Here is a 24,637-nt window from a genome sequence, read left to right on the forward strand (position 1 = left end):
CTTGTAAATTCGATTAAGAGAAATTCTTGCGGGCTATCACATTATATTTCAATATTTTGGCATAATGAAATAGGTGATTAAATATTAGGTGTATTGTATTATATGAATATCATTAAATTTATGTTATTTGGAAGAATTAAGACCTAACCCTAGACTTGAGATATTAGTTGGTATCAAAATTTAAGAATTGATTATAGAGTTTGGGTGAGTTGTTGGGTCTAGGTTAAACATATATATAATACCGGTGTCTACGGGTTCGTTTGCTTACGAATATGATATACTTGATAGATTGGAAAAGTCCTGAGGCATTGAAGAAAGAAAAAGCATTGGTGAATTAGCTTGCTTGATTTTGGTTCTTCGATTAAGGTAGGTTATGGTTTTTATTCTATATCATAGATAGACTCTTAATAGTGATTGATATTCATTGGTAATGTGTGAAGTTTACTACGCATTTAATTGTTGTGGTTTGGATGGTTGATATGTTGTTGTGATTGGTCTGAAATCCCGAGGTCATGAAATCCATAATCTTGAACTTGCCCTATCAAAAATGGTGCCTTGAATAAAGAAGGTTTGATGAAATATTGTTAATGAAGTGGAATGTAATCATGAAGAATGATAAATTAATTATATTTGGATCGGGTGTCACATTCCGACACAGTATATTTGAATCGGGTGCCACGTTCCGACACGGTATATTTGGATCGGTTGTCACGTTCTGATATGGTATGTTTGGATCGGGTGTCACGTTCCGACACGGTATATTTGGATTCGGTGTCACATTCCGGCACGGTAATATTAAAGGGAAAGAAATTAAAACGACTTAATACTACCCAATCTCCAATAACTCATTACCCAAAAGAGTGTGATGTGAAGGCTTGAGTCCTCAGGTGTGATCATGATATTGTTGATTGGTTATGAAATTATTCATTGTGTTGTTACTTGATCTTGTTAGTTGCCACCTGTTAAGTGTTATGGTTGATTTCCCGCTATTATTTATTGTATATTGATTTCTATTTTGAGTCGGCCGATGATACCTACTCAGTACATGTTGCCTTGTACTGACCCCAACGTGTGTCTTTCTTTGTTTTATTTTGTGGAGTGCAGCGAGTCTTCCATCGGCTTCGACTCGACCTCAGCTCTAGTCAGTCTCCAATTCAGAAGATTTCAGGGTGAACTATCCTTCTAGCTCGTGATGGATTCTCTCGGTTATGGCATGGTGTCTTTAGTTTTCGGACACATTTTATTATTTGTTTATTCTGGTGTTTGATATTTTCAGACTTAGTTTTAAAATTTAGATGTTCTTCATGTGATGACTTTCAGATTTTGGAGAACGTCAAGTAATAGATTTTAGTGGTTTTTGTTATTTCTGACTTTAATAAGATTAAGCTTCCGCATTATTATCGTGATTTATAAGTTGAATCGTTAATGTAAGTTGGGGTTTGTATCGTTGGTCCTCCACTTATGAGGTTAAGTGTGGGTGCCACTCACGACCCATTTTGGGTTGTGACAGATATACTCCTCAACTTTGTCATTTAAAGCTGATATGCCCTCGTTATGAAAGTGGCTCATATATATACTCCTACTATTACACAAATGACTCATATATATCATTTTCTTCTAACAAAAGTAAAGAAACAAAATTTAAATTAATTTTTAAAAGTTTTTAATTAAAAAATTGTATATATAGGGGTATATTTGATCCTTCTCACACATAATTTATTTATTTTTAATTTTTTTGATTCAACGGCTAATTTAAATTGATTATTTTGATGATCAAATTTTTTTTCTCACTACTTATATTATAAAATTTATTATACATGCCCCATTTTTTTTATAGATACAAAAGCTAAATTACAATATAGTAGTAGTTTTAAATTACAATATAGCTGCAAAAAAATAGTTTTAATTTTTTTTTATTTTTCTCTTTTTTCCATTCACACACACCAAAGAATGAAAAAATAAAAATGAAATAGAAATTAGAAACTCAAATAATGATAATCAAAGAAGTCAAAAAATAATTTATGCGTGAAAAAGATTATATATACCCCTAAACTTTGCTTAAAAAAATTCACATGAATGGGTGTGTGTGTGTATATATATTATTTTTTTTACTTTCTCAAAAGAAATATATACCCCATACATGATTTTTTTTAAAAAATAATTTTTTAATTTTTTTTTCACTTTCTTAAGATAAAAAGGATATATATAAGCTATTTTTGTAACAATGGGGGATATATGTGAGCAATTTTTTAACGATGAAAGTATATGTCAACCATTTGTATAACGATAAAAGTATATACGAGTCACGTATATTAGCTCTAAATGAGAAAATTGATGGTATCTCATATGAAATAGTGGGAGCAAACAAGTGCACACAAACCCATATTGATAAAGAAAGCCATTTCGAGCCCGTTTGGATTGACTTATAAGTTACTTATAAGTTGTTTTCAGCTTTTTTGAGTGTTTGAACGGCTAACTCAAAGTCATTTTGTGCTTAAAATAAGCCCCAATAAATAATTAAATTTTTTAGATGGACTTATTTTAAGCAGCTTATAAGTTGTTTAAAAAAAAAGTTAGGCTACATCTACTTATTATTTTTTTAATTTATAAACAAATTTTAATTTATAAATTACTTAAAATAAATCCATCCAAACATGCTCTTATTACATCACTTTAAAAAACAACACTATACAAGATGATTTAAAAGAAAATTGCGAGGAAAGTCAAAAACACACATGATTATTTAGAAAATCACACCTCTACCCGAGGAGAATAACCTCTCTACATCACACAGAGATAAAAATAAGATGCATATATGCCATACTGGACTTATTGTTGTTGTACACGTTTACTAAAGAGCATTTGACAACACTCCATATAAAAAAGGAAAATTCAACAGATACTAAAGAAGTAACTAAAATATCAGTTTAGAAGAGGCGGTGGTGGTGTCCCCCATCAGCTTTTTTTTCTTCTTTCTTGGCATCCTTCTTGTCATGGTGCTCATGGAATGCAAATCCACCTCCACCTACTGTAGCAGCTGCTGCAATCTCCTCCTGTATCTTGTGTTTGTGTGCATATTCTGGATCTTTCTTTGCCTCATGTTTCTCATGCTAATTAGCCATGTTTGTTATGATCACCAACAAAAGAGGGAAAAACTAATTAATATTGATGTAGAGCCAATTTACAAAGATTAATTTTTTAATTTACGTGATATATATACTTTCATTTCAATTTACTAATTAATAGTTTTACTTAACTTTGTATTTACTTTTAATCAGATAATTTATACAACTACCAAGTAATTTCAGCATGACTATATATGTCTTTTTAAAAATACGAAGAAGCTTTGATTTCCTTTGAATTTTTAACAAAGAGTTGTACATAGCTGAGGAAGGTTATGTGTTATTGTAGGGCAACTTAACGTGAAATTATAAGCGCATAAATTGCACTCGATTAAATAAATATTGTTGTTCCGGCAATCCAATAACTTCACAAGATCATTTTCGAATAAAAGTAACAAACGTATGTTAGATCACGGAAAGTTGGGGTAATTACTACCTTATTCTCAATCAAAATAAAATTCCAGACATAAATTCAAATTAATCAAATCACAAAATCGGTGTAAATTGAATATCAGGACATCGAGTGATAAAACAATTATTTTTTAATCGGGGTAGAATTCTTGTTTTTTAGATCACAAGCACATGATGGTGACCTTTCTAATGAAATACGTTCACGATAGAGGAACTTTAGAGGAAATTAAATGAGATCTTTTATGATGATCGGTTATAATTTGAATAGAGAAAAATGATCTGATAAATTTTTTATTTAGAGCACGATAAAAAATGTTTATATGCATACCAAGGCGTAAGCGCCGGCAGAGACAGCACCAAGTTCACCGATCTTTTCGAGATGGTTGTGGTGCTTCACTTCTTTTTCATAATCGACAGGGCCCTCCTCCGCCTTGTCCTTGTGGTGGAACAAGTGATGGTGTTTCTCCTCCTCCATTTGATAGAATATTAGGACTATGAAGTAATATATTAGATTCACAAAGTGTGTGATATAATTGATTTAATTATGATTTGTGAAGTGCTCTACTTATAAGTGATTCATTCATTAATATTACTAGTGAACTTACTCTAAATTAAATAGTTGTGCAATGAGGTGGCACTTTGCTAGTCATACAACTGATCAACTATCGTGTAATTTATGTATCTTAATTGTGTAAAATAATTTTTATACTTGTGGGATCTCACTGGGTATGTTGTTGTTGTTGATGTTGTTGTTGTTATCACCTAAAAGATAATGAAATTAGGTTCAAGATCTATAGAGTTGGACCACTAATGTTGGCCCCTGTCGGTGGGGGGGGGGGGGGGGGGGAGTGTGATGAATGAAGAAAGAATACTACATCGGAGGTGGAAAATTGACTCGGATCCTTATATGATTTTGGACAATTTTCTTTTCTAAATTAGTTTTTGAAATTGAGTTAGACCCAATATCTATATGACTGGTAAATAAATTTTTTTATAATATCTTTTCTTGTGGTTTCATTGACTGCATTCGATTGCAGATGAAAGACTCAACAGATTTTAATTGCTTGATTATCTTTAGACTTGTTTTTTCTTTCGTTCAATATTATAGTATATATACTTTGTTTCTTTCGTTCAATAGTAGTATATATGTTTTACACGCATATATATCATCAACAAATTAATTTGGAGTTATTTTTAGAAAAATAATTTCTTTCCCAATTGCCAATCACCATCACCTTTTTCCTCTTTAAGTAGGAGGAGCTACATAATTAGATAAGATTAGATTGTGAATTATCAACCAAAATATGGGATTACTTAGAGATTAAGGCTAACAGAGCACATGTGGCAAAGGAGAGGGTCTTATACGCATTTTATTATTAAAATAAAATATTAAGTGTATATGTTAGTGGGTGTGGTAGAAGATAACTATTAGTTCCTATAACTTATATGACCATTAGTTCTTGTAACTCTCATGATCATTAGTTTTTTGTAACTCATATGGTCATTAGTTTCTTATAACTTATGTAACATCTATCACATTTATCTATCCACATTACCACCCCTCATTCTATCCATTGATTACATGGAAGACTTCTTCACCTATAAATAATGGTGCATCTTCCTTTGTGTTTAAGATGAGATGAAATATGTGAAGTGTGGAAAAATATTGTAGTGTAGAAAAATATTATAGTGTGTAGTAGTGAAAGAGAGAGTTGAGACAAAAACCTATTCTAAGTCTTCAACTATATTCACTATATAAAAGAGAGTATTTATATGTTGAAGGAGGGTGTTCTTGTGGTGGAGCTTTGGACTCTTCAACTAATTCGGAGTTGCTTGAGTTATACGCTGTTGTTGGGCTGTTATATCCTGGAGGAGACAAGTCAAGAGTATTACTACTATATCGGTGTAAATGCCGCAGTGGACTTAAATCTCCTTAAAGAGAGCGAGATATTCTCACTTCAGCCTGAATACATTTTTCTTCATTTTATTTATTTTATTTTCAGCTGTAATTTATTATAGTTGTGATATATTACACCAACAGAGAGAAACAAACACTATGTCCCTACTACAAGATGGAAATGTCATGTAATTGTCATTCAAGTTAATTTTATGTTTTGTTTTTTCTCATTTCAGTTTTCAAAAACTTTATAATTATATTTTCAATTTGAAAATTGACTTATATTGTCACAAACTCGATCTGTTGTGATTGACACCCACACTAATTCTTTAGTGGGAGAACCATTACAACAGCCCAACTAACAATAATCGCAAAATATAAATAATTTTAAAGATGCGGAAGCAGGTTTAAATCAACAAAAATATTAGCTGAGTTTCCATAAACTTCGAAAAATCTAGTTATCAACCCAAAAATACAGAAATCATTCTAGGAACTGACAATCAATCATACCAAAACTCTAACAACCATTAAGTCTAAGAAAAAAAATACAATTCCCAAAGAAAGTCATTAAATGACACTAGTTTCTAAACATTCAAGTCCCGAAAGAAGGACTAGAATAGAGGAGAGTCCATGGTAGCCCAAAAGAATAACTCACCCTTGAACTCGGATACTATTACTCCTCTAGACGAGGTCTCTCCGCAACCGACTGAATATGTCCTGTACTCAATAAAGACAGAGCAAGTGTAGTATCAGTATACAAAGTCAACAGTGTACTGGTAAGATCACGCAGCTGGCTAGTAAGCGAATCATGGACAAGTAAACCCAACATACTAATCACATATATACAGAATAACTTATCCATTTTCATCTCACACAGTATTCAACAAGATTACGATTCTTCAATCCCAATATCATGAAATTTCATATAAAGGCCCTCTCATGGGACCTGTACACACTTAATTTGTATCGAAATGTGACACTCAATCCAAGGTTTATATCGGTACGTGACATTCGATTCAAATGTATGTCGAAACGTGACACCCCGATCCAATTATGTGTCTGAACGTGACATCTGATTCAACATACAAGCAATTACAACCTACCAACAATGGTCAACATTATATCATCCAGAACAGATTCATTAAAAACATGCCAGAAGTGAAATTTCACATATTTCTTAGCATGCTTCCCTATTCACATACACACATGCATATAATGAAGTAATTTAGCATATACATGAAATACATACGGGAAGCAAAATCATCACCTATCTCGAATTTGAGTTTCAACAACTCTAGGGTGTAAGAGCTTTTTCTTTCTGGGTTCGTTCCACTTATTTTTTTTTATCTAAAAACAGTAATTACATACAAAGGATCAACAAAAATGACCTAACTAAGATGAATAATAACACAATTCTCATCCTAGGACAAACTCATGATCCTAAACCTTATTCTAGGGCTACTTTCCACCATTAGTTTTCAAGTTAAAACCCTCCCTCAAGATCACCCACCATAGATTATGGGTTCTAGGAATCAATTTACAAGTTTAGGGAGTAAATTACTTACCTTTGGCACAAATTGGGATGGAAACCAGTAGGAAATCGCCCTAGGTCATTTTAGGTCTTTCAAGAACGAAGAGGGAATGAAATAAACTGTTTCTGAGGTTTTTTCCGACTTAAGTTCACGACTGTCCCGCCACAGCAGGACCATCCCACTATGGCGGAAGTAATCCCACTCTGGCGGGTTGCACGCAAGCAGAGAGTTCAAAAATTGAGCTCCAAACTTTCATTTCACAACACACCCTCATCCCATGGCGTCTTAAATCATACCCTTCACGCCAAATCAAATTTTGTGATTCCGTAAAGCCATAACAACTCCGTATCATCTTGGCTATCAGCTAACTCAATCAGATTGTCGATTCGTCCCCCCCTCCCACCTTGTACCGTGACACCTTAGATTTCACTTGACTTAGAATTCATCCAAATCTGACCTAAGCTAAAATTTTCTAAAGTTACTACCCAAAATTTTCTTGCCCAAATTCCTTTCCCAAGTGGCCTATCCATAATGACAGAGACAGATCGTTACATATATTTTGTTACAAAGATATCTTGCAACAAATGGCGCTTACTCATTCAATATATATTGGGAGGAATTATGTGCACCAATAATTTACAGACACCATGTACCACTGAGTTAAATGATATACAAGAATATACGATTCTTAGTACTCCCTCTGTTTTTTCCTCCGTTCATTTTTATTTATTTGTAATTGCACATATTTAAAGAATAATAAATGAGTTATATATTTTATCATAATATTTATATTAATTAATGTATAGTCTTTAGTAAACTTGAAAAATAATTTAGAAGAAGTAGTTAATATTAAAGGTAAAACAAAAAATATATATTTTAAGGTAATAAAAAGACTTTATATATCAAAATGGACAATTATGTACAAGTTTTAATTGAATCTGGAATATGGACAAGTTCTACGGATGGACGCAATAGCTTTAAGAAGTTGAAAAACTGCCAGATATAACAAACATCAATATATATTTAATATTAATAGCTATAATTTACTTTTTTATATTATATGGTTATAATTAAATATTAAATAACAAAGTTAATTATATATATATAATTATTTCTTTTTAATTGTATACGTAATTAAGCAAATATTTAGTAGCAAAACAATTAATGCATACCTAATCAATTAATGCATTTAAATTTAGTGAGTTGTCTAATGTATCAATTTTTTATTTAACAACAAGGGTATTCACATGTATATGATATAGGTGTATTCATAAGGTTGATATATTTAAACTATTGTGTTCATATGCTAGATTGATATATTTTAACTTGTTTGATATATTAATACATTAAATTCTATATGTACCCTTGATATATTAATACATTAAGATATATAAATACTTGTATTCATTTGAAATCAAAGTATTCATATGTTCGTATATTTGAATACTATTTTGTGTTATGTTCTATTTTTTCTTTTTCTGGGTTGTTCAATGTATCAATTTTTTGTTTAATATCAGGGGTATTCATATGTACATTGTATTTTTGTATTCTTAAGGGTATTTAAATTGTCGCGTTGTATGCTAACATGATATACTACCCTATTTGATATATTAATACATTAAGTTTCTATAATGAGTTGCATCCTTGATATTTTAATCGGATGTGCCATATTTTAATAAGAACAATGGAGACAATAGAAGAAGAAATGTATCCCAAATTTTTTGTTAATTTCTTTAAATTCCAACCAGATATGCCTTCAATAGATAAATAGTAGTTGTTAATTTAACAATGGAAAATTGAGAGTTTTAGGGACGTAAATAAAAGGGTGTCAGTTATAATAACAAATTTTATCTTATTTGATGCATTATATTTATGATTGTATTATTGTATAAATAAATAAATAGTTATAGAGATAAACTATAGTTATTCTTGATAAATAACATATTTATAACTATTCAAATTCAATAATACTGTAACTATAGCTATTTATGTAAGTTGCTCGAAGAAGTTTCTTTGGCAAAACAAAAATCTGAGCCCAAAAGTTTGAATAGCAAACAAAATTAGAACAGATAAACCCTTCCAGCATAAGTCAGCAACTTGGATGTCCAATAAGTGACTCTTACTCATCATTCTATCAATCATGGGCACACATTGATAAAGAAAATGTCTTTTTTCTTGATTGGCAGTTAACATCCAAAAGCAAAAGTGGAAATTTATTTTTAGTATAGTGAAAAAATAAAAGTAAATAGAGGGAGCAATTTGTTCATCTTACTTTTATTTTAGTTTTTTTTAAGAAAAATGTTTATTTCTTAATTTGACAATTTTTTAATTTTAACATCGCATATGGCATGTTTAACACTAAAAAAAAAAATTAAAGGGAGAAATTTCATAAAAGTACAACTACCTAACGTACATTGCAAAAATATACTCCTAAACTTACATTACAAATATTTAGCCCCAAAACACAATCCAGTATACAAATATACTCATAATATACAACAATATATAAATTTTTCATATGTTTTTTTACAAAAATATTTAAAAACTTGATATACAATATTATACACCCAATATACAATAATATACAAAGTTATTGGTGGTATCCATACACTTATATACAATAATATAAGTATATGGAATCTATTAAAAATTTGTGGAGAGGTAGATCTAGTGAGGGTCTATCATCCCCTATAGGTGAGACATCATGAATCACAAAATAAGAAACGATCTCTCCAACGCATAAATGGTTGTGAGTTCACGTTCTCATCATCTTTGGTAAACAAAATTTGATTGGGAATTTTTTTTAAAATTGTTGGAACTTTGCTCTTGAGATTTCGCTTATAGTGATTGCGTTCCTAATTTGCGAGTTTCAGAAGTTATGTATGGAACTTTCAGACTATTATTTTTGCGTTGGATTCATCTAATTTAGATTTTTCATTTGACTCTTAGTTTGAATTTTTTGAAGACCATGAGGGGATTGTGGCCCATGGGCAGCCCTCTAGAGCACTTAAACTCTTCCTTTGGGCTCAATTCAGATAAGAATTAAAAACCTTGAATAAATTACGTAAAGTAATTTTGTGGGCTGTAGTAGAGTATAATTATCACAAATTAAAGAGCATTTTTTTTTTTTTTATGGGAACAGACCCTACACGAGGCTCCCACCTCTCGTGCACAGTCAGGGGCTGAGCAGCACCCCCAAGCCTTAACATAAATAATCAAAATAAAATACAAGGAGGGGGACATAAACCTTACCTCCGATCCTATGGTGGTTCATAAGTCGGCTAACCTATTAAGGTCGGCTAACTCATCCCCGATACAAAAGAGAGACTAACTATAACTAGAAAGCATTAAACCTGTGAGAGGACTCCTCTCGGTACAAATCAACTAAGAAAGCATAAATGAGGGAGACTCTCCCCTTCCATGAGAATACAAGAAAGTAGCCTACACTAGTCCTATTCAAGAACAAGTATACGAACCTTCTATCTCGCATGGGTTGGGGAAATTCTTTTCATCTTTGCTCTTTTTAGACATGTCGTACCAAGTAGGTCCAAGGAAAGTTGCAGCAACACCAATCGTAGCCAAGTTAGGAAAATTAGAGATAAAAAAATGTTCAAGAAGGTTGTTTTATCCTTTTTAATCTTCTTCTCCTGAAGCTTGCCATTCCTATCTTGTCTAGCTTTATGTAGCCCTTGGTTTCTTGTGGAAGTTGTTGAAGGTTGTAGAAGTGTTGTGTATTATCAAGTGTATGGCTGTACTTAGATAATGTATCAGCTGGAAAATTTGCTTCCCGAAAAACATGTTTGCATTGGAAGTATTCTAGCAGTTGGACCAGTTGTTGGAGTTCATTAACGTAGTTTTGAATGTTCCAGGGTGGTTTGATGTCCAGATTCAGCCACTTGATCACAAGTTCTGAATCTACTTCCAATATTACTCTATTATAACCATGTTGAATGCACCAATTAATGCCAAAACTGGTTGCCTGCACTTCCGCTTGATTATTTGTTCCAACTCCCAAAGGAGAGGCAAAAGCATATATCAGATTACCCTTATGATCCCTTACTATGCCTCCTGCTCCTATCTTTCCTGGGTTGCCTATGGCACTCCCATCAGTGTTAAGTTTAACTATGTTAGGGGGGGTTTGAGCCATTTAACCTGGGTTACTTTTATGTCATGCTTACAGTTTTCTATCCAAATAATTAGATCCTTCCAAGCTGGTGGCCATTGGATATATGGAAAAGCTGTAGTAATAATCATGTATATTTCTTTGATTATATTGAACTTCACCCTAGTAGTACTAGATTTCTTTCCTCCATATTTACTTGCACACCTGTTCTTCCAGACATTCCAGCAAATAAATATAGGGAGGGCTTGCAACATGAGTTTATGTACAGTATTGTTTGGTTTGTAGGTCCACCATCTTATCAAGATGTCTCTAATGGAGTTGTGGTCCTGCCTGATTCCCCCCCAGTTGGAGAAATATGTCCAGATGTGTTTAGCAAAGCTTCCCGAGATAAATATGTGATCTATGTTGTCCAAACCAGGCCTGTAGCAGCATGAGCACTCTGCGGTTTCTCTCCCAAAAGAAACCAGTTTATCATTGGTTGACAGTTTGTGTCTCAATGTTCTCCAAAGCAAGAATGAAGCCTTGAAAGGGATGTTAGCATGCCATGTCATCCTATCTATCAATGTCTTGTTTTTTTTCTTTCTCACATTTTCCCAAGCTGATTTACAAGTGAAATTTCCACGTGATTGCAGCTTTCATTGAGCTTGATCTAATGTGTTTTGTTGGTACATGATTTTAGTATTGAGAATTGTGTGTATCATGTGTTGAGGGGCCTGTTGCCTGATTTTCTCTTCATTCCATTTTCCATTTGTCATGAACATGGAGACAGTGGAGTTGTTGAATCTTGGAATATATTCATAGTGATTGGCTAGAGGGCCAATACCCAGCCAATCGTCCCACCAGAAACTGCAGTTTCCTGAACATAAGTTCCACTTAATGTGAGGTTCTATGTCACCTTTGTTCTTCATCATGTTCTTCCACATGAGAGATTGACTTGTATGCCACTTTTTTGTGACAGGGTGAGCTCTTTGGCAGTATTTAGCTCTCAAGAAATCCCCCCATAAAGATCTCTTAGTTCTGAACAACCACCAATGTTTGTATTGCATTGCCAGGCATATATCTTCCAAGTTTTTTACACCAATACCTCCCTCCTCATATGGTAAGCTCAGGGTTTCCCAAGAGGCCCAGTGATACTTCCTTTTCTCCTTATCCCAACCCCAGAAGAAGTCAGCTATAAGGCATTTTATTTGTTTCAAAGTGGTTCTGGTAGGGGTTATGACAGATAACAGATGTATAGGAAGTGATTGAAGCACTGATTTGATCAAAGTGGCTCTCCCCCCATAGCTTAGCATCTTTGTCTGCCACCCTTGAATTTTAGCAATCACTTTTGAAACTATACCAGTGAAATATATGACCCTTTGTCTTCCTATATACAATGGACATCCCAAGTATGTCATAGGCCCATGAGTGCATTTATAACCAGTGATGGTCACTACTCTATCCATTATATCAGCAGGTGTATTGGTAGGGATTAAGATTTGGCTTTTGTCCTTATTAATAAGCTGCCTAGAAATGCCTTCATACATCTGAAGAGTCTTCATGATGAGTTGAAGAGAATACTTGGAAGTTGAGGTGAAAATAATAATGTCATCTGCAAAACTCAAATGGTTAATTTGAGGACCCCTTTTCTCCATTTGAAAACCAGTGTATAGATAGTGCTGATGAAGGTTGTTTAACATTCTGGTCAGCACCTATGCACCAAGAACAAAGAGAGTAGGAGAGAGTGGGTCTCCCTGTTTGAGACCTTTTGTTGAGTGGAAAAAACCATGCCTGCTGCCATTTATGATGACAGAGTACCAATTGTTAGACATTATTCTCCATACCATGTCTATGAAGGTTTCCCCAAATCCCATCTTTCTCATGACAAGACAGATAAAGGACCATAAGACTCTATCATAAGCCTTGGCCATGTCAAGTTTAATAACCACATTATCTCCAATTTTGGGTTTGTTTATGTTATGTATAATTTCTTGAGCCAGCATAATGTTCTCAGATATGCTCCTTCCTTGGACAAATCCAGACTGATTATCAGAAATAAGATGTGGAAGGATGGGAGCTAGTCTACTACTAAGGAGTTTGGAGATTATTTTGCTACTAAAATTGCTGAGAGATATAGGTCTGAATTCAGATAGTCTATTAGGATGTTCAACTTTTGGGATTAGAACCAGACATGCATGGGAGACGTATTTTGGGATGTCATGGCCATTAAAGAAAAATAGAATCAGCTCCAAAAGGTCCTCACTGATAATGTCCCAGCATACCTAGAAAAACTTGCCACTCATCCCATCAGGACCTGCAGCAGAAGTACCACTCATAGAGAAAATCACTTTCTGTAACTCCTCTTTAGTAGGTACCTTTTGCAACATGTGGTTTTGATTGTCACTGACCTTTCTAGGTATGTACTTAAGGAAATCTTCATTGATTTTCTTGTTGTCTGTAGTGAATATCTTTTCAAAGTAATGACATGCAGCCTTGGCAATTTCCTCATTTCCCTGAATACTATTACCCTGATCATCCTCAATTTTGTGAATATACAGTCTTCTCCTTCTCCCTCTAATGATAGCATGGAAGTAATTGGAGTTGGCATCCCCTTCCTTAAACCATTGGAGTTGAGTTTTTTGTTTGAGGATGGATTGCTCTATCTTTAGATACCTGATGTATTTGGCATTGATCAATTTCAACTTGGTTCTATTATCTTCGAAGTTATCACTGATTATTGCATCCTCAGCCTCTCTAACTTTTGTCTCAAAATCAGTGATGGAAGAGAAAATATCACCATATTCTTGTCTTGACCACTTACTCAGAGTGCTTCGCACTCTTTTCATTTTTTCCTGAAATCTTGTCATAGGATTTCCTGCAGCAGGTTTTCCCCAGCACGTTTTTACTACATCAAGGAAGCTATCATTATCAACCCAGCAGTGTAGAAACTTAAAATATTTAGGGGTATTGTTCTGTCTCTCTGCACACTCCATGAATAAAGGGCAATGGTCTAATCCAGTGGAAGCTAAATGAGTAATAGTATTCATAGGCATCATGTCTAACCACTTATCATTTACCATAGCTCTATCTAGTCTCTTCCAAATCCTGGCATCATTCTCTCTGTTGTTACACCATGTATACTTTGCACCATGAAAACCCAAGTCTATGAGTCCACAAGCTTCAATAGTACTTATGAATTCAAAACTTTTGTTCATGTTGTAGGGTATGCCCCCCAGCTTCTCTTCAATGCCAGTGATTACATTAAAATCCCCTATTGTACACCATGGTTTGCCTACATTGGAATATAGTAGTAGTTTATCCCAAAGATCTCTTCTCAAATGATCTTTACATTTAGCATAAACAAAGGTTGTGAGATAGGTAATATGCCATGTAACATGTTTGATCTCACAGGTAATCTGCTGCTCATCCTGATCTATAATGGAGCTTGTTACATCTTTATTCCACAAGAGCCAAATTTTGTTGTTGGAATTATGAATAGCACTGTCCATATTAAGCTGAATTTTATGGGAATTGAGGTGTGATTGGTTTGAGAATGGTTCAAGAATTGCCATCATAGATATTTTTTGATAGTCTTTGAGTTTTTGGAGTCTATCCAGTGAACCCTGAGTATCAATACTCCTTGCATTCCAACATATGGTATTAATCATTGAGACTTATTTGATTTAGACCTTGTTTTGATGCCACTTTTGCAAATAGCATTATCCGAACTTGTTGTGTTATCTTGTTGTTTCTTTTTCCTATTTTCTTGCTGACCCCTGGTAGACAGAGCCCTCCTTTCCTCCTCTTCTTTTTGAACCTCATCATATTGGTCAGGATCTTCCTCATCCTCAGAATGTGTGACTCTGTATTCATCTGTTAGTTCTTGTGGAGTAATTTCCTTGTTAAGGGCACATTTTCCAGTATCCGGTTTCTGAATTTGCAAGGCTGTCACATGGATGCCTGCATGTTCCACCACCAGTACATCATGTAAGCTCTGTTGTCCTGATTGCATTTCTTTAATAATTTTCTTCTTCAACGCATCCCTTTTCTTCTTACTAAGGGCTAATGTAGCCTTGTTGTTAAACGCCTGAGGACTCTCATTTTGCCTTTTCGGATCCGGGGGTTCCTTATCCATTGTGTAGCAGTCCTCTTTTTGTTGTGAGTATTCATTGTACCTCTCCTTTCTGATTACAGTTGTAGTAGTTACCTCTGTGGTAGCAGGAGCTCTAATGTCTTTCCTAGGGTCAACCAAAGTACTTTCCCTCCCTCTGGTAACCCCTTCCTGCAAGTTAGTGGGTTCTTCCTGTATTCCCCCATCCTCACCTCCATAAACTACAACAGCTACATCATTCACAACATTAAAATTATTGGGGGAGCCATGGGGCTGTGGGAGAGATAAGTCAATACCTGGCTCCTTCATTTTTGTAATATTGCAGTCATCCTCAAGTGTATCATTTGTGTCAGCATTTAAACCAATAATCGGGACTTGGGGGTGTGGGAGAGATAAGTCAATACCTGAATCCTTCCTTTTTGTCGTATTGCAGTCATCATCCAGTGTGTCATTTGTGTTAGCATCTAAATCATTAATGGGGACTTAAGGGTGTGGGAGAGATAAGTCAATACCTGAATCCTTCCTTTTTTTTGTTGCAGTCGTCATCCATTGTGTCATTTGCATCAGCATCTAAGCCATTAATGGGGACTTGAGGGGATGGGAGAGATAAGTCAATACCTGTTTGCTTTGCTAGATTCTGCTTTGATTGAACATTCTTTTGTTGTTCCTTCTATCTTGGTTTTTTCTGAATTTGCCATTCTTGTTGTTCCTCCTTGTTTTTGTTCCTATTTTGGTGCTGTCTCTGTCTCCCAGCTTGATTTTCTTTTGTACCTGCATTAGTTAAAGATATATTATTCTCATACATTTGTACAGTGGGTAAGGGACATACCTGGTTGTCATCTTCTTTCCTGGTTTTATTATTCTTTGCTTCTTCAGCTCCTTTCCTTTCTTCATCTCTCCTCTTGACATTACATCTTGTCATAGTATGTCCTTGATGCTTACAATAAGAACAGTATTCAGGTAAACCTTCATATTGTATAGCTTGCCATCTGCCTTTATTGTGATCCTCTTCATCAATTCCTAACCATACATGTTGAGGCCTTTCCTTGGTGATATCCATTTGTATCCTTACTTTTGCAACACTATCTCTAGTTTTTTAAGAGATGCTGCATCCAGGTACAGGGTTTTACCAATCGGGTCTAAAAGGGTGGTTATAAACTCTTTATTGTAACAATGCCACGGTAGTTCTGGTAGTATGACCCAAACTGGTACGATAGGAGTTTCCTCCTCTGGCCTAAAGGTTGGAGTCCACAATTGTAGTCGCATAAGTTGCCCATCAATATACATTTTCTGTTTATTCCAGACTGAAATATGATCTTCCTCATTATCAAGATCAATGTAAATGTGTCTTGCATTGAAATGTGCAATTTTGACACCTCCCGTGAGTTGAGTCTGCTGAATAAAGCTTCTTCTGATAAGCTCTATCTTGGGCATTGTATTGGTGAATTTTTCTATTAAAGTATACTTACATCTAGACGCAAGTTTCACAAAAAAGTCTTCTTTTTTTATAGATTATAGCTGGTAGGCCCTGTCTTGTGGTGTAGACAGGAGGTGAAATATTAATAGGCGCTTCAGTTCTATTTTGGTTAACTCTTAGTCTAGTCGCATAAGTTTGTATAACTGTGAATGGACTTGGTTCTGGGACAGAATCTATTTTGGGGCTCTGTAACTGGGGTAGCTGTTTTGATTTTGTGGGAGGTTTGTCATTTGAATTCTGGATATTTGGTTTATACTGAGGGTTGTGTTTAACAAAGTTGGATGTTAGCTTGGTAAGATCATGGGGGAGTTGAGTCTTGTTAGATGCTGAATTGTTATGATTAATCTTGGTACTGTTATTATATGCATCATTTTTTCCTATGTTGTCCTGAGTATCAGTTTCTATAGCGATAGGATTCAATTCATTTTCACCCTTATTTTCCTTATTATTCTTAACCTCTTGTTGTACAGAATGGGTTACCTCTTTCGACTTATGTTCAATCGGAATAGATACACTCTTACTTGGATTAATTTGGATATTGCTCCTTGTCGTTTCTTCGCTGTCGACATTCGACTGTTTCGAGGTCCTTTCCTGTGTGGCATTTCCAGCACCAGTTGATACGCTCGCCGAGTCTTCCACATTTTGTGTACCTGTGTCGAATCTCTTCAAATTCAAGAAATTCTCATCTGAGTTAGAGAACTCTTTATCAGAAGAACCACTCTCAGTATCCGAGTCACCTTGGGTATCCCCAGATTTTCCGATTGGGAGTGTGAAATCGTTTGAAATTTGTTGTGTATCTGATTGTTTAGAATCAGACTCCGCGTCTTTACCCTGAGTTTCACCATTGCTTCTATTTTGTGACCAGAAGATGATTTTTTGTGCCCAAGCTAGTTGCTCCTTCGAAATCTCTACAGGGGTCGCGTTGTAGCCGATATACGAAGAGCTACGAATGGAATTAGGTGTTGATTCCAGTTGGGTCTTGTTCCTGGGTGAGAGAGGCTCCTCTTGGACTAAGTCCGGTGGTCTGCGGAGTGCCGCCGGCGGCGATAGGGCCATTCCGGCAGCTCTGTATGTTGTCGGCGTTTGAGTATAGAGAGAAGAGAGAGGATAGTATTGTAGAGAGAGATTTATTTTCTGGTTTTTGAGCATTTTTGGTTCAATACACATATATTGCCATAAGATTCAAAAGTTTTTTTACTTTCTTAAATTTTGTGTCAAGTCAAGTTAATACAATAAATTAAAATAGATGGAGTTATAAACAAGATACGAGATTCTTAAAAATAAAGTAACCAAGAAGGATTATAGTGGACGGATAAAATCCCTCTATCCTTAATCAAATATCTCGAATTCAAATTTTGGTATGTAATTTAATTTTGTTAGAGAATGTCCCCCCCCCCCCACCCCTCCGTAAATGGCCTTACGCAATATAAATCTAAATTGGTTAGAGCATCGAATGAGAGAAAAAATAAGATAGAGTAATAAACTAAAATTTAATAAGTTTATATTTAGTTAGAATAATTAAATAGTGAATTATTTTATCTGATAATTAATTTTTTTTAAAAAGTAGAATATGGAATTTTCCGTTAATAAATAGTGAAGATGAAAGGGCCTAAACAATTCACAAAATGCGAAGATGCATAAATGAGAATTGAGAAGTTGTCAATTTGCGTGACTAATTATTAGATTGATGTTAGTTGGAATTTCCTGCTATAGACAATTGTAAATCGCGTAACCACGTATGGAACATAAATTTTAGAACCCATTATCTAATTCAAAAGTCAAACAAAATAAGACGTTAAAAAAGAAAAGAAGATTAAGATGTCATTATCATTATTTGATTGGTAATAGAGATTGGCCTTGGCCCTTGGCAGTGGCCAGAACACAATTGGGTAAAAGTTAATACAGATGGCAGTTGCAACTCTAAAGGATCGATTGGTGCAGGCTGTATAATAAGGGATTTAAGGGCAATTTAATAGTAGCCTTTATAAAACATTTTGGTAAAAGTACGAGTAATATAGCAGAGGCCAAATCAACCTATTTTGGAGCCAAATGGTGCATGGAAAATGGCTATCGAACTTTATTTTGGAATGTGATTCCCTGATTATAGTCAATATGGTCAACGATAAATCCCAAATGGCCTGAAAATTGCGGGAATTACTTTACGCGATAGCGATAGTTCGAATCAAGTGGCAGATACACTAGCTAAGTACTATTTATATAACAAGGACATCTTAATTTATGATATTGTTCTTTAGTTTTTGTTTTACATGATCTGTTTTCAAGGTTGTATATTAATGCTTATTTCCTTAGGTTTAGGCTATCGTCCCCCTTGCTTGTTCTCTGTATATATCTTTGATAAAATAAAAAGTTTCCACCATCGAAGGCGTAAAATTTACATTAAAAAAAAAAGAACACAAGGAAGAAAAAAAGATCAACACTCAAAAACAAAATTAATAGAAAAAATCTTACAAGGTGATCTTAACATAGAAACACCAAATTAATCCATACTGGACAGAAATTAAAACACATATAGTAGTAACTATATTTATTTTAGGCAATCCATAGGTAGCTGCCTAAAATAGTTGTTGAATTTAGTTATTGGTGGTGATGGTGGTGTCCTCCCTCAGCTTCCTTTTTCTCTTTTTTTGCATCTTTTTTCTCATGATGCTCATGAAATGCAAATCCACCTGCCCCAACTGCGGCTACTGCTGCTATTTCTTCTTTAATCTTGTGCTTGTGTGCATTCTCTGGGTCTTTCTTTGCCTTGTGCTTCTCATGCTATATATTTATTCAACCACAAAAGAGTAACAAGTTGAACAAAAATAAAATACAATCAATATATATATATATAAAGAGATAAATACACTTCTTATTTTCATTTATCAAGCATACATAGTGCAATGTCATCTCTAAGGTGTTGTACATGCATTTTCGCTAACATACGGCTAGTTAATACTTCCTCCATCTCAAATTATCTGTCATTTTTCAATACTTCTCGAGATTCAAGCTATGTGAATTTTGATCAACATTTGACAATGCATTTTTCGTTATATTGACAAATGAAAAAAATTATAGCTTGTAGTAAAATTCGTATAGTTCTTGAATATCTAAATTTTAATTTTAAAAATTTTGAGTTGATCTATTTCCAATTAATTTCAAAAATTAGTGATCAAAATTAACTCTTGAAAAGAAAAAGTAACACTTATTTTAGGACTAACGAAATATGACATTAGAAAAGTCATGATATGACCACTTTAGACTTGGAACTAAATCTTGCGTCATTAGTCCTACTATTTATCTCCATATATAATAGTAACCCCCGTACATATCCCATTTTAAATAACTTGGCACACAATTTAGGAAATTAAAAAAGACTTGTGTCATGTAAATAAAATGATCATATATCGATGTGTTATTATTTACGTACCAAGGCGAAAGCACCAGCAGCAACAGCACCAAGTTCACCAATCTTCTCGAGATGGCTGTGGTGTTTCACTTTTTTTTCATGATCAACTGGACCACCCTCTTCCTCCTTGTTCTTGTGGTGGAACAAACGGTGATGATGTTTCTCTTCAGCCATATTGGTTCTCAAAATTAATTGATGACAAAATGTCAATAGACAATTAGTGCTTTGATTTTTTATTTTTCTAGTCCATTATTTATAGCTGATGAATTGTATATATAATAATATCCAAAAATATTACTAGTTGGCATGACTGACAAGAAAATGTTGTGAAATGGATCTCTATATTAGTCCATGAATTGGGTGGCACACCTTCAATTTAATTTTTTTATATATCATCTTGTTATAGAAAATTATATTTGACTTCTTCTGGAAGTATTATTACTAATTAATTAATTAATTACTTGTGTGAACGTTAGAAATTTCAATAATTATTTCTAATTTTTATTTCGAACTAAAAGGGGTTTAATTTTGACTGGTGGATGCTATAATCGAATATGCTTCTGAGATTTTAGCACCTAATTAAACAAGTGGAATAATTATCAAAGGAAAATGTTAGTTTGAAAATTTCCGTTCCCTTACCTAAATCAGAAAACACATAACATGTCCATAGTTCGACATTTACCTTTTCAAACTTCTTTTCTTTTTTTATGCGTGCGTGTAGGGATAAAATTATTCATCAACATTTCTAAGAATATTCTTATTATTTCTTTATTTTAATTTATGCAATATTATTTAGTCTGAAATGAAATTAAAGAAAAAAATGAAATCTTTTGCTATTTGTGATTTAAATTATAAAGTAAATATTAAATATTTATATGTCTATAAATTATTTTATTAAAGATAAAGTAAGAATTTGAAACTTAAAATTATTTACTCTTGGTGAAATATAAGTGCAATTGAAAAATAAATGAAGAAAAACTAAAAGTTCTTCTGAGACATGAATATTTCGGTTCACTGGGATAATATATATCTTCATCGATCCAATAACAACATTCATTTTTTGACAAGTGGTACAATTGAAAAATTAATATTTCTAATTTTGATTTATTGTGATAGCATCAATGTTATTGATAGAGTTTAAAATTGTTATTATAATGGCGAATTCAGGTTCATGAAAAGATAATATTTGACAAGTGATATCATTAATTTCGATTATGTCAATTCTTGTGATAATTTTGCAGATTCACTAATTAAGGTCTTAAGAAGATAAAGGGTTTGAAGTACATCAAGTGGGATGGAGTTGAAGCTCAAAAATTTGTGAGTCATATATGCGAAAACCCGACCTAGAAATTCGAGATCCTATAATCAGGTTCAATGGAAAAAATGAATTATATGATAACTAGTTGTGTAATGCACTAGTATACTAATTTATTCTCTCCCTATGATGTGACTATGTGAGTGTATTTATATTGTAATGATTTGTGGATGTAGAGTTTAAGAACTCTTAATAAAATTTTGTATATCGTATGATTGGAGTGTCGAAATTAAGAAACATCTTTGACAGATTTCAATTATATGAGTGTAAAATTTAGCCGCTTTTTATGAGAATGAGCTTGTTCTCAAAAACATTCATGAAAAATCGAAATAACACAAGGTCATAATGTATTGGCTATTAAGACTTATGCTATCTTGATTATTATGTATCAACAATGATACTTTATTTCTCTTAAACAATCATAATTTTAAGTTTGGGACCACTACTTACTCTAGAGTAAAAGTTATTGTTTTACTAAGTGAAGATTCAACATAGAACACACTTTATTATGGAACGTCCACTCGTTTAGGAGCTAATTACTTAGATACATGCTAGTTTGCAATATTACGTATCTTATTAGATTCTGGTGTGTCCAGATACATCCAGGTATATGTATCTCGGGATATATGGGGGGGGGGGGAGGGAAAACTTAGGTGTAATTTATTCTAGATATAATGTATCCAAATGAATTCGTGTGTATCTAAAATATATAGATAAATCTTGCTCGCCTTCCTCAAATCTTGCTTGTGTATCTGGTATCACGTATCACCAGATACATTTATCTTGTGTGATTCGGATGTATCTGAGATACATAAATCAATCTCATTTGCCTTTCTCCTATTTTCGCTCACCTCTCTATTTCAGTGTATCTGATAGCAAACAAAAATGTAGCTATCTATATGTTTCTGATTTGAAATCTGATAAATATAATTATTTCAAACTACAGAGAGAATCAATAAATATGGTAGGAATATGTGTAATTCAGTAATTTCTCCTAATAGATGAGCTCTTTTCAATTTAACTAGTGAACTCTCTTATTTTAATATTAAAATGAGTGGAGAAATGTTCATTACTAAAAAATGAATCAAAATTGAGGATCATAATCAACAAACATGATCGATTTATTAAGAAAAATCAACGTCATATAATCGACGGACTGTACATCATCGATTTTGCCTTCGTCGAGTTTGTGAAACCGATGGATAAGGCTGTTAAAATCGAGATTCAACGGACCATATCCATCGGTTTTTTAGAAGATTAAGATGTCATAACTCACTATCATTATTTGAACACAAGGAAGAAAAAGGGATTAACACTAAAAAAGCAAATTAATCCATGGACAAAGTATTACATGGTGAGATTAACATAGAAACATCAAAGCAAACTCTCGAAAGAAATTAAAACTGGATATAAAACACATACTATCTTTTATTTATATTAGATATGCAGTCCATAGCTGCCTGAAATAGTACTAGTAAAATAATATTAGTGGTGGTGGTGGTGGTGTCCTCCCTCAACTTCCTTTTTCTCTTTCTTGGCATCTTTTTTCTCATGATGTTCATGGAATGCAAATCCACCAGCCCCAACTGCAGCAGCTGCTGCAATCTCTTCCTCTATCTTGTGCTTGTGTGCATTCTCTGGGTCCTTCTTTTCCTTGTGCTTCTCATGCTATATATTTATTCAACCACAAAAAGTAACAAATTGAAGAATTTATTACTCCATAGTAAGTAGAGGTTAAAGAAGACATGTGAAATGTAAATGAAATGATCTTCTTTTTTTTTTTTGAAATTGGGCATAGGGGAAGGGAAAACAGGGATGGGATAACAATGTGGGGAATCGAACCCTCACCAACAAGATAAGAGTTCAGGTAGCCAACCAACTAAGCTATTAAGATTCTCCTACGTAAATGAAATGATCGTATATCTATAAAAGAATATATGTTACTACTAATTTACGTACCAAAGCGAAAGCACCAGCAGCAACAGCACCAAGTTCACCGATCTTCTCGAGATGGCTGTGGTGCTTCACTTCTTTTTCATAATTGACAGGACCCTCTTCCTCCTCCTTGTTCTTGTGGTGGAACAAATTGTGATGATGTTTCTCTTCAGCCATATTGGTTCTCAAAATTAATATATTGTTGATAAAATGTCAATATATAAGGGGGTGTGATAATTTGATTTGTGAACGTTTTTCTAGTCCATTATTTATAGCTGATGAATTCATGTATAAACAATTGTCCAAAAATATTAGCTAGCGTGAGTGATGAGAAAATGTTGTGAAAGGGATTTTCTATATTAGTCCATCTATTAATTAAGTGGAACCTTCAATTCTTATGATATTTTTATATAGTAATATCATATATTATTAGTTAATTACTTGTGTAAACGTTACAAATTTCAATAATATTTCTAATTTATTTCGAACTAAGTGAGGTTTTGACTGGTGGATGTTATAACTGTGAAATGTATATAATTTTCCTTAACAAAGAAGGCCTTCTGAGATTTTAGCACCTAAACAAATAAGTGGAATAAATATACAACAACAATAAGCTCAGTATAGTCCCACCATGTATGGTGGGGTCTGGGGATGATAGAATGTACGCAGACCTAACCCCCACCTTGAAAGGTAGGGTGGTTATTTCCGAAAGACCCTCGGCTCAAGAGAGAAAAACAAGATAAAAGGTCAGATAGGACAAACATATCGAAAACAAGAAATAACAAAAGTGAGAAAGTCATTAGTGGAATAAATATGAAAGGGAAATATTAGTTTTGAAAATTTCTTTTCGTTTACCTAAATAAGAAAACAGATAACATGTGGTTCGGCATTTCACTTTCAAACTTCTCTTTTTTTGTGTATGCGTGTAGAAGAAGAGCTACGCGGGTTAGACAAACATTAAAAGAGCCATTTTTTTTTCTAAGTCATCCGAATTTACTTGACATTTTCATTAATTGTATCAATTTATCGTCTTTAAGCAATATAAAAATATATATTAATTACAAAAATTATTTTTGAGATCGATGGTGACACATGTTAATATAAACATCGTGTTTATGTTACTGTGAATATATCCAAAAAAAAATCAATTATGTGATACCAACCAAATATTTAACATCATTCCGATGATTAGGGCTGTACAGGGCAAACCGATAAACCACACCAAACCGACAAATCGAATCAAATCAGAAAAAAATCCGACTAGTGGTTAGGTTTGACTTGATTTGGTGTTTGGAAAAAAAATCCGACCATTATAGGGTTGGTTTGGTT

General features: G+C 33.7%; 2 protein-coding genes and 1 pseudogene across 2 annotated transcripts; all 3 read right to left on the reverse strand.

Annotated features, from left to right (window-relative positions):
* Positions 1–2,723: 2,723 nt before the first annotated feature.
* On the reverse strand, positions 2,724–4,084 carry LOC129904398 (abscisic stress-ripening protein 1-like). The gene is made up of 2 exons (XM_055979962.1): positions 3,862–4,084; positions 2,724–3,110 (listed from the first exon to the last, which is right to left on the reverse strand). Exons 1-2 carry the CDS (start codon positions 4,006–4,008, stop codon positions 2,928–2,930), a joined length of 330 nt encoding a protein of 109 aa, XP_055835937.1. The 5' UTR covers positions 4,009–4,084; the 3' UTR covers positions 2,724–2,927.
* A 15,148-nt stretch (positions 4,085–19,232) lies between these two features.
* LOC129903197 (abscisic stress-ripening protein 3-like) lies at positions 19,233–20,269 on the reverse strand (annotated as a pseudogene).
* Positions 20,270–22,685: 2,416 nt separating this feature from the next.
* LOC129903009 (abscisic stress-ripening protein 2) lies at positions 22,686–23,770 on the reverse strand. The gene is made up of 2 exons (XM_055978486.1): positions 23,333–23,770; positions 22,686–23,041 (listed from the first exon to the last, which is right to left on the reverse strand). Exons 1-2 carry the CDS (start codon positions 23,483–23,485, stop codon positions 22,859–22,861), a joined length of 336 nt encoding a protein of 111 aa, XP_055834461.1. The 5' UTR covers positions 23,486–23,770; the 3' UTR covers positions 22,686–22,858.
* Between the last annotated feature and the right edge of the window lie 867 nt (positions 23,771–24,637).

The sequence above is a fragment of the Solanum dulcamara genome, chromosome 9, assembly GCF_947179165.1.
Source record: "Solanum dulcamara chromosome 9, daSolDulc1.2, whole genome shotgun sequence".
Taxonomy (NCBI): domain Eukaryota; kingdom Viridiplantae; phylum Streptophyta; class Magnoliopsida; order Solanales; family Solanaceae; genus Solanum; species Solanum dulcamara.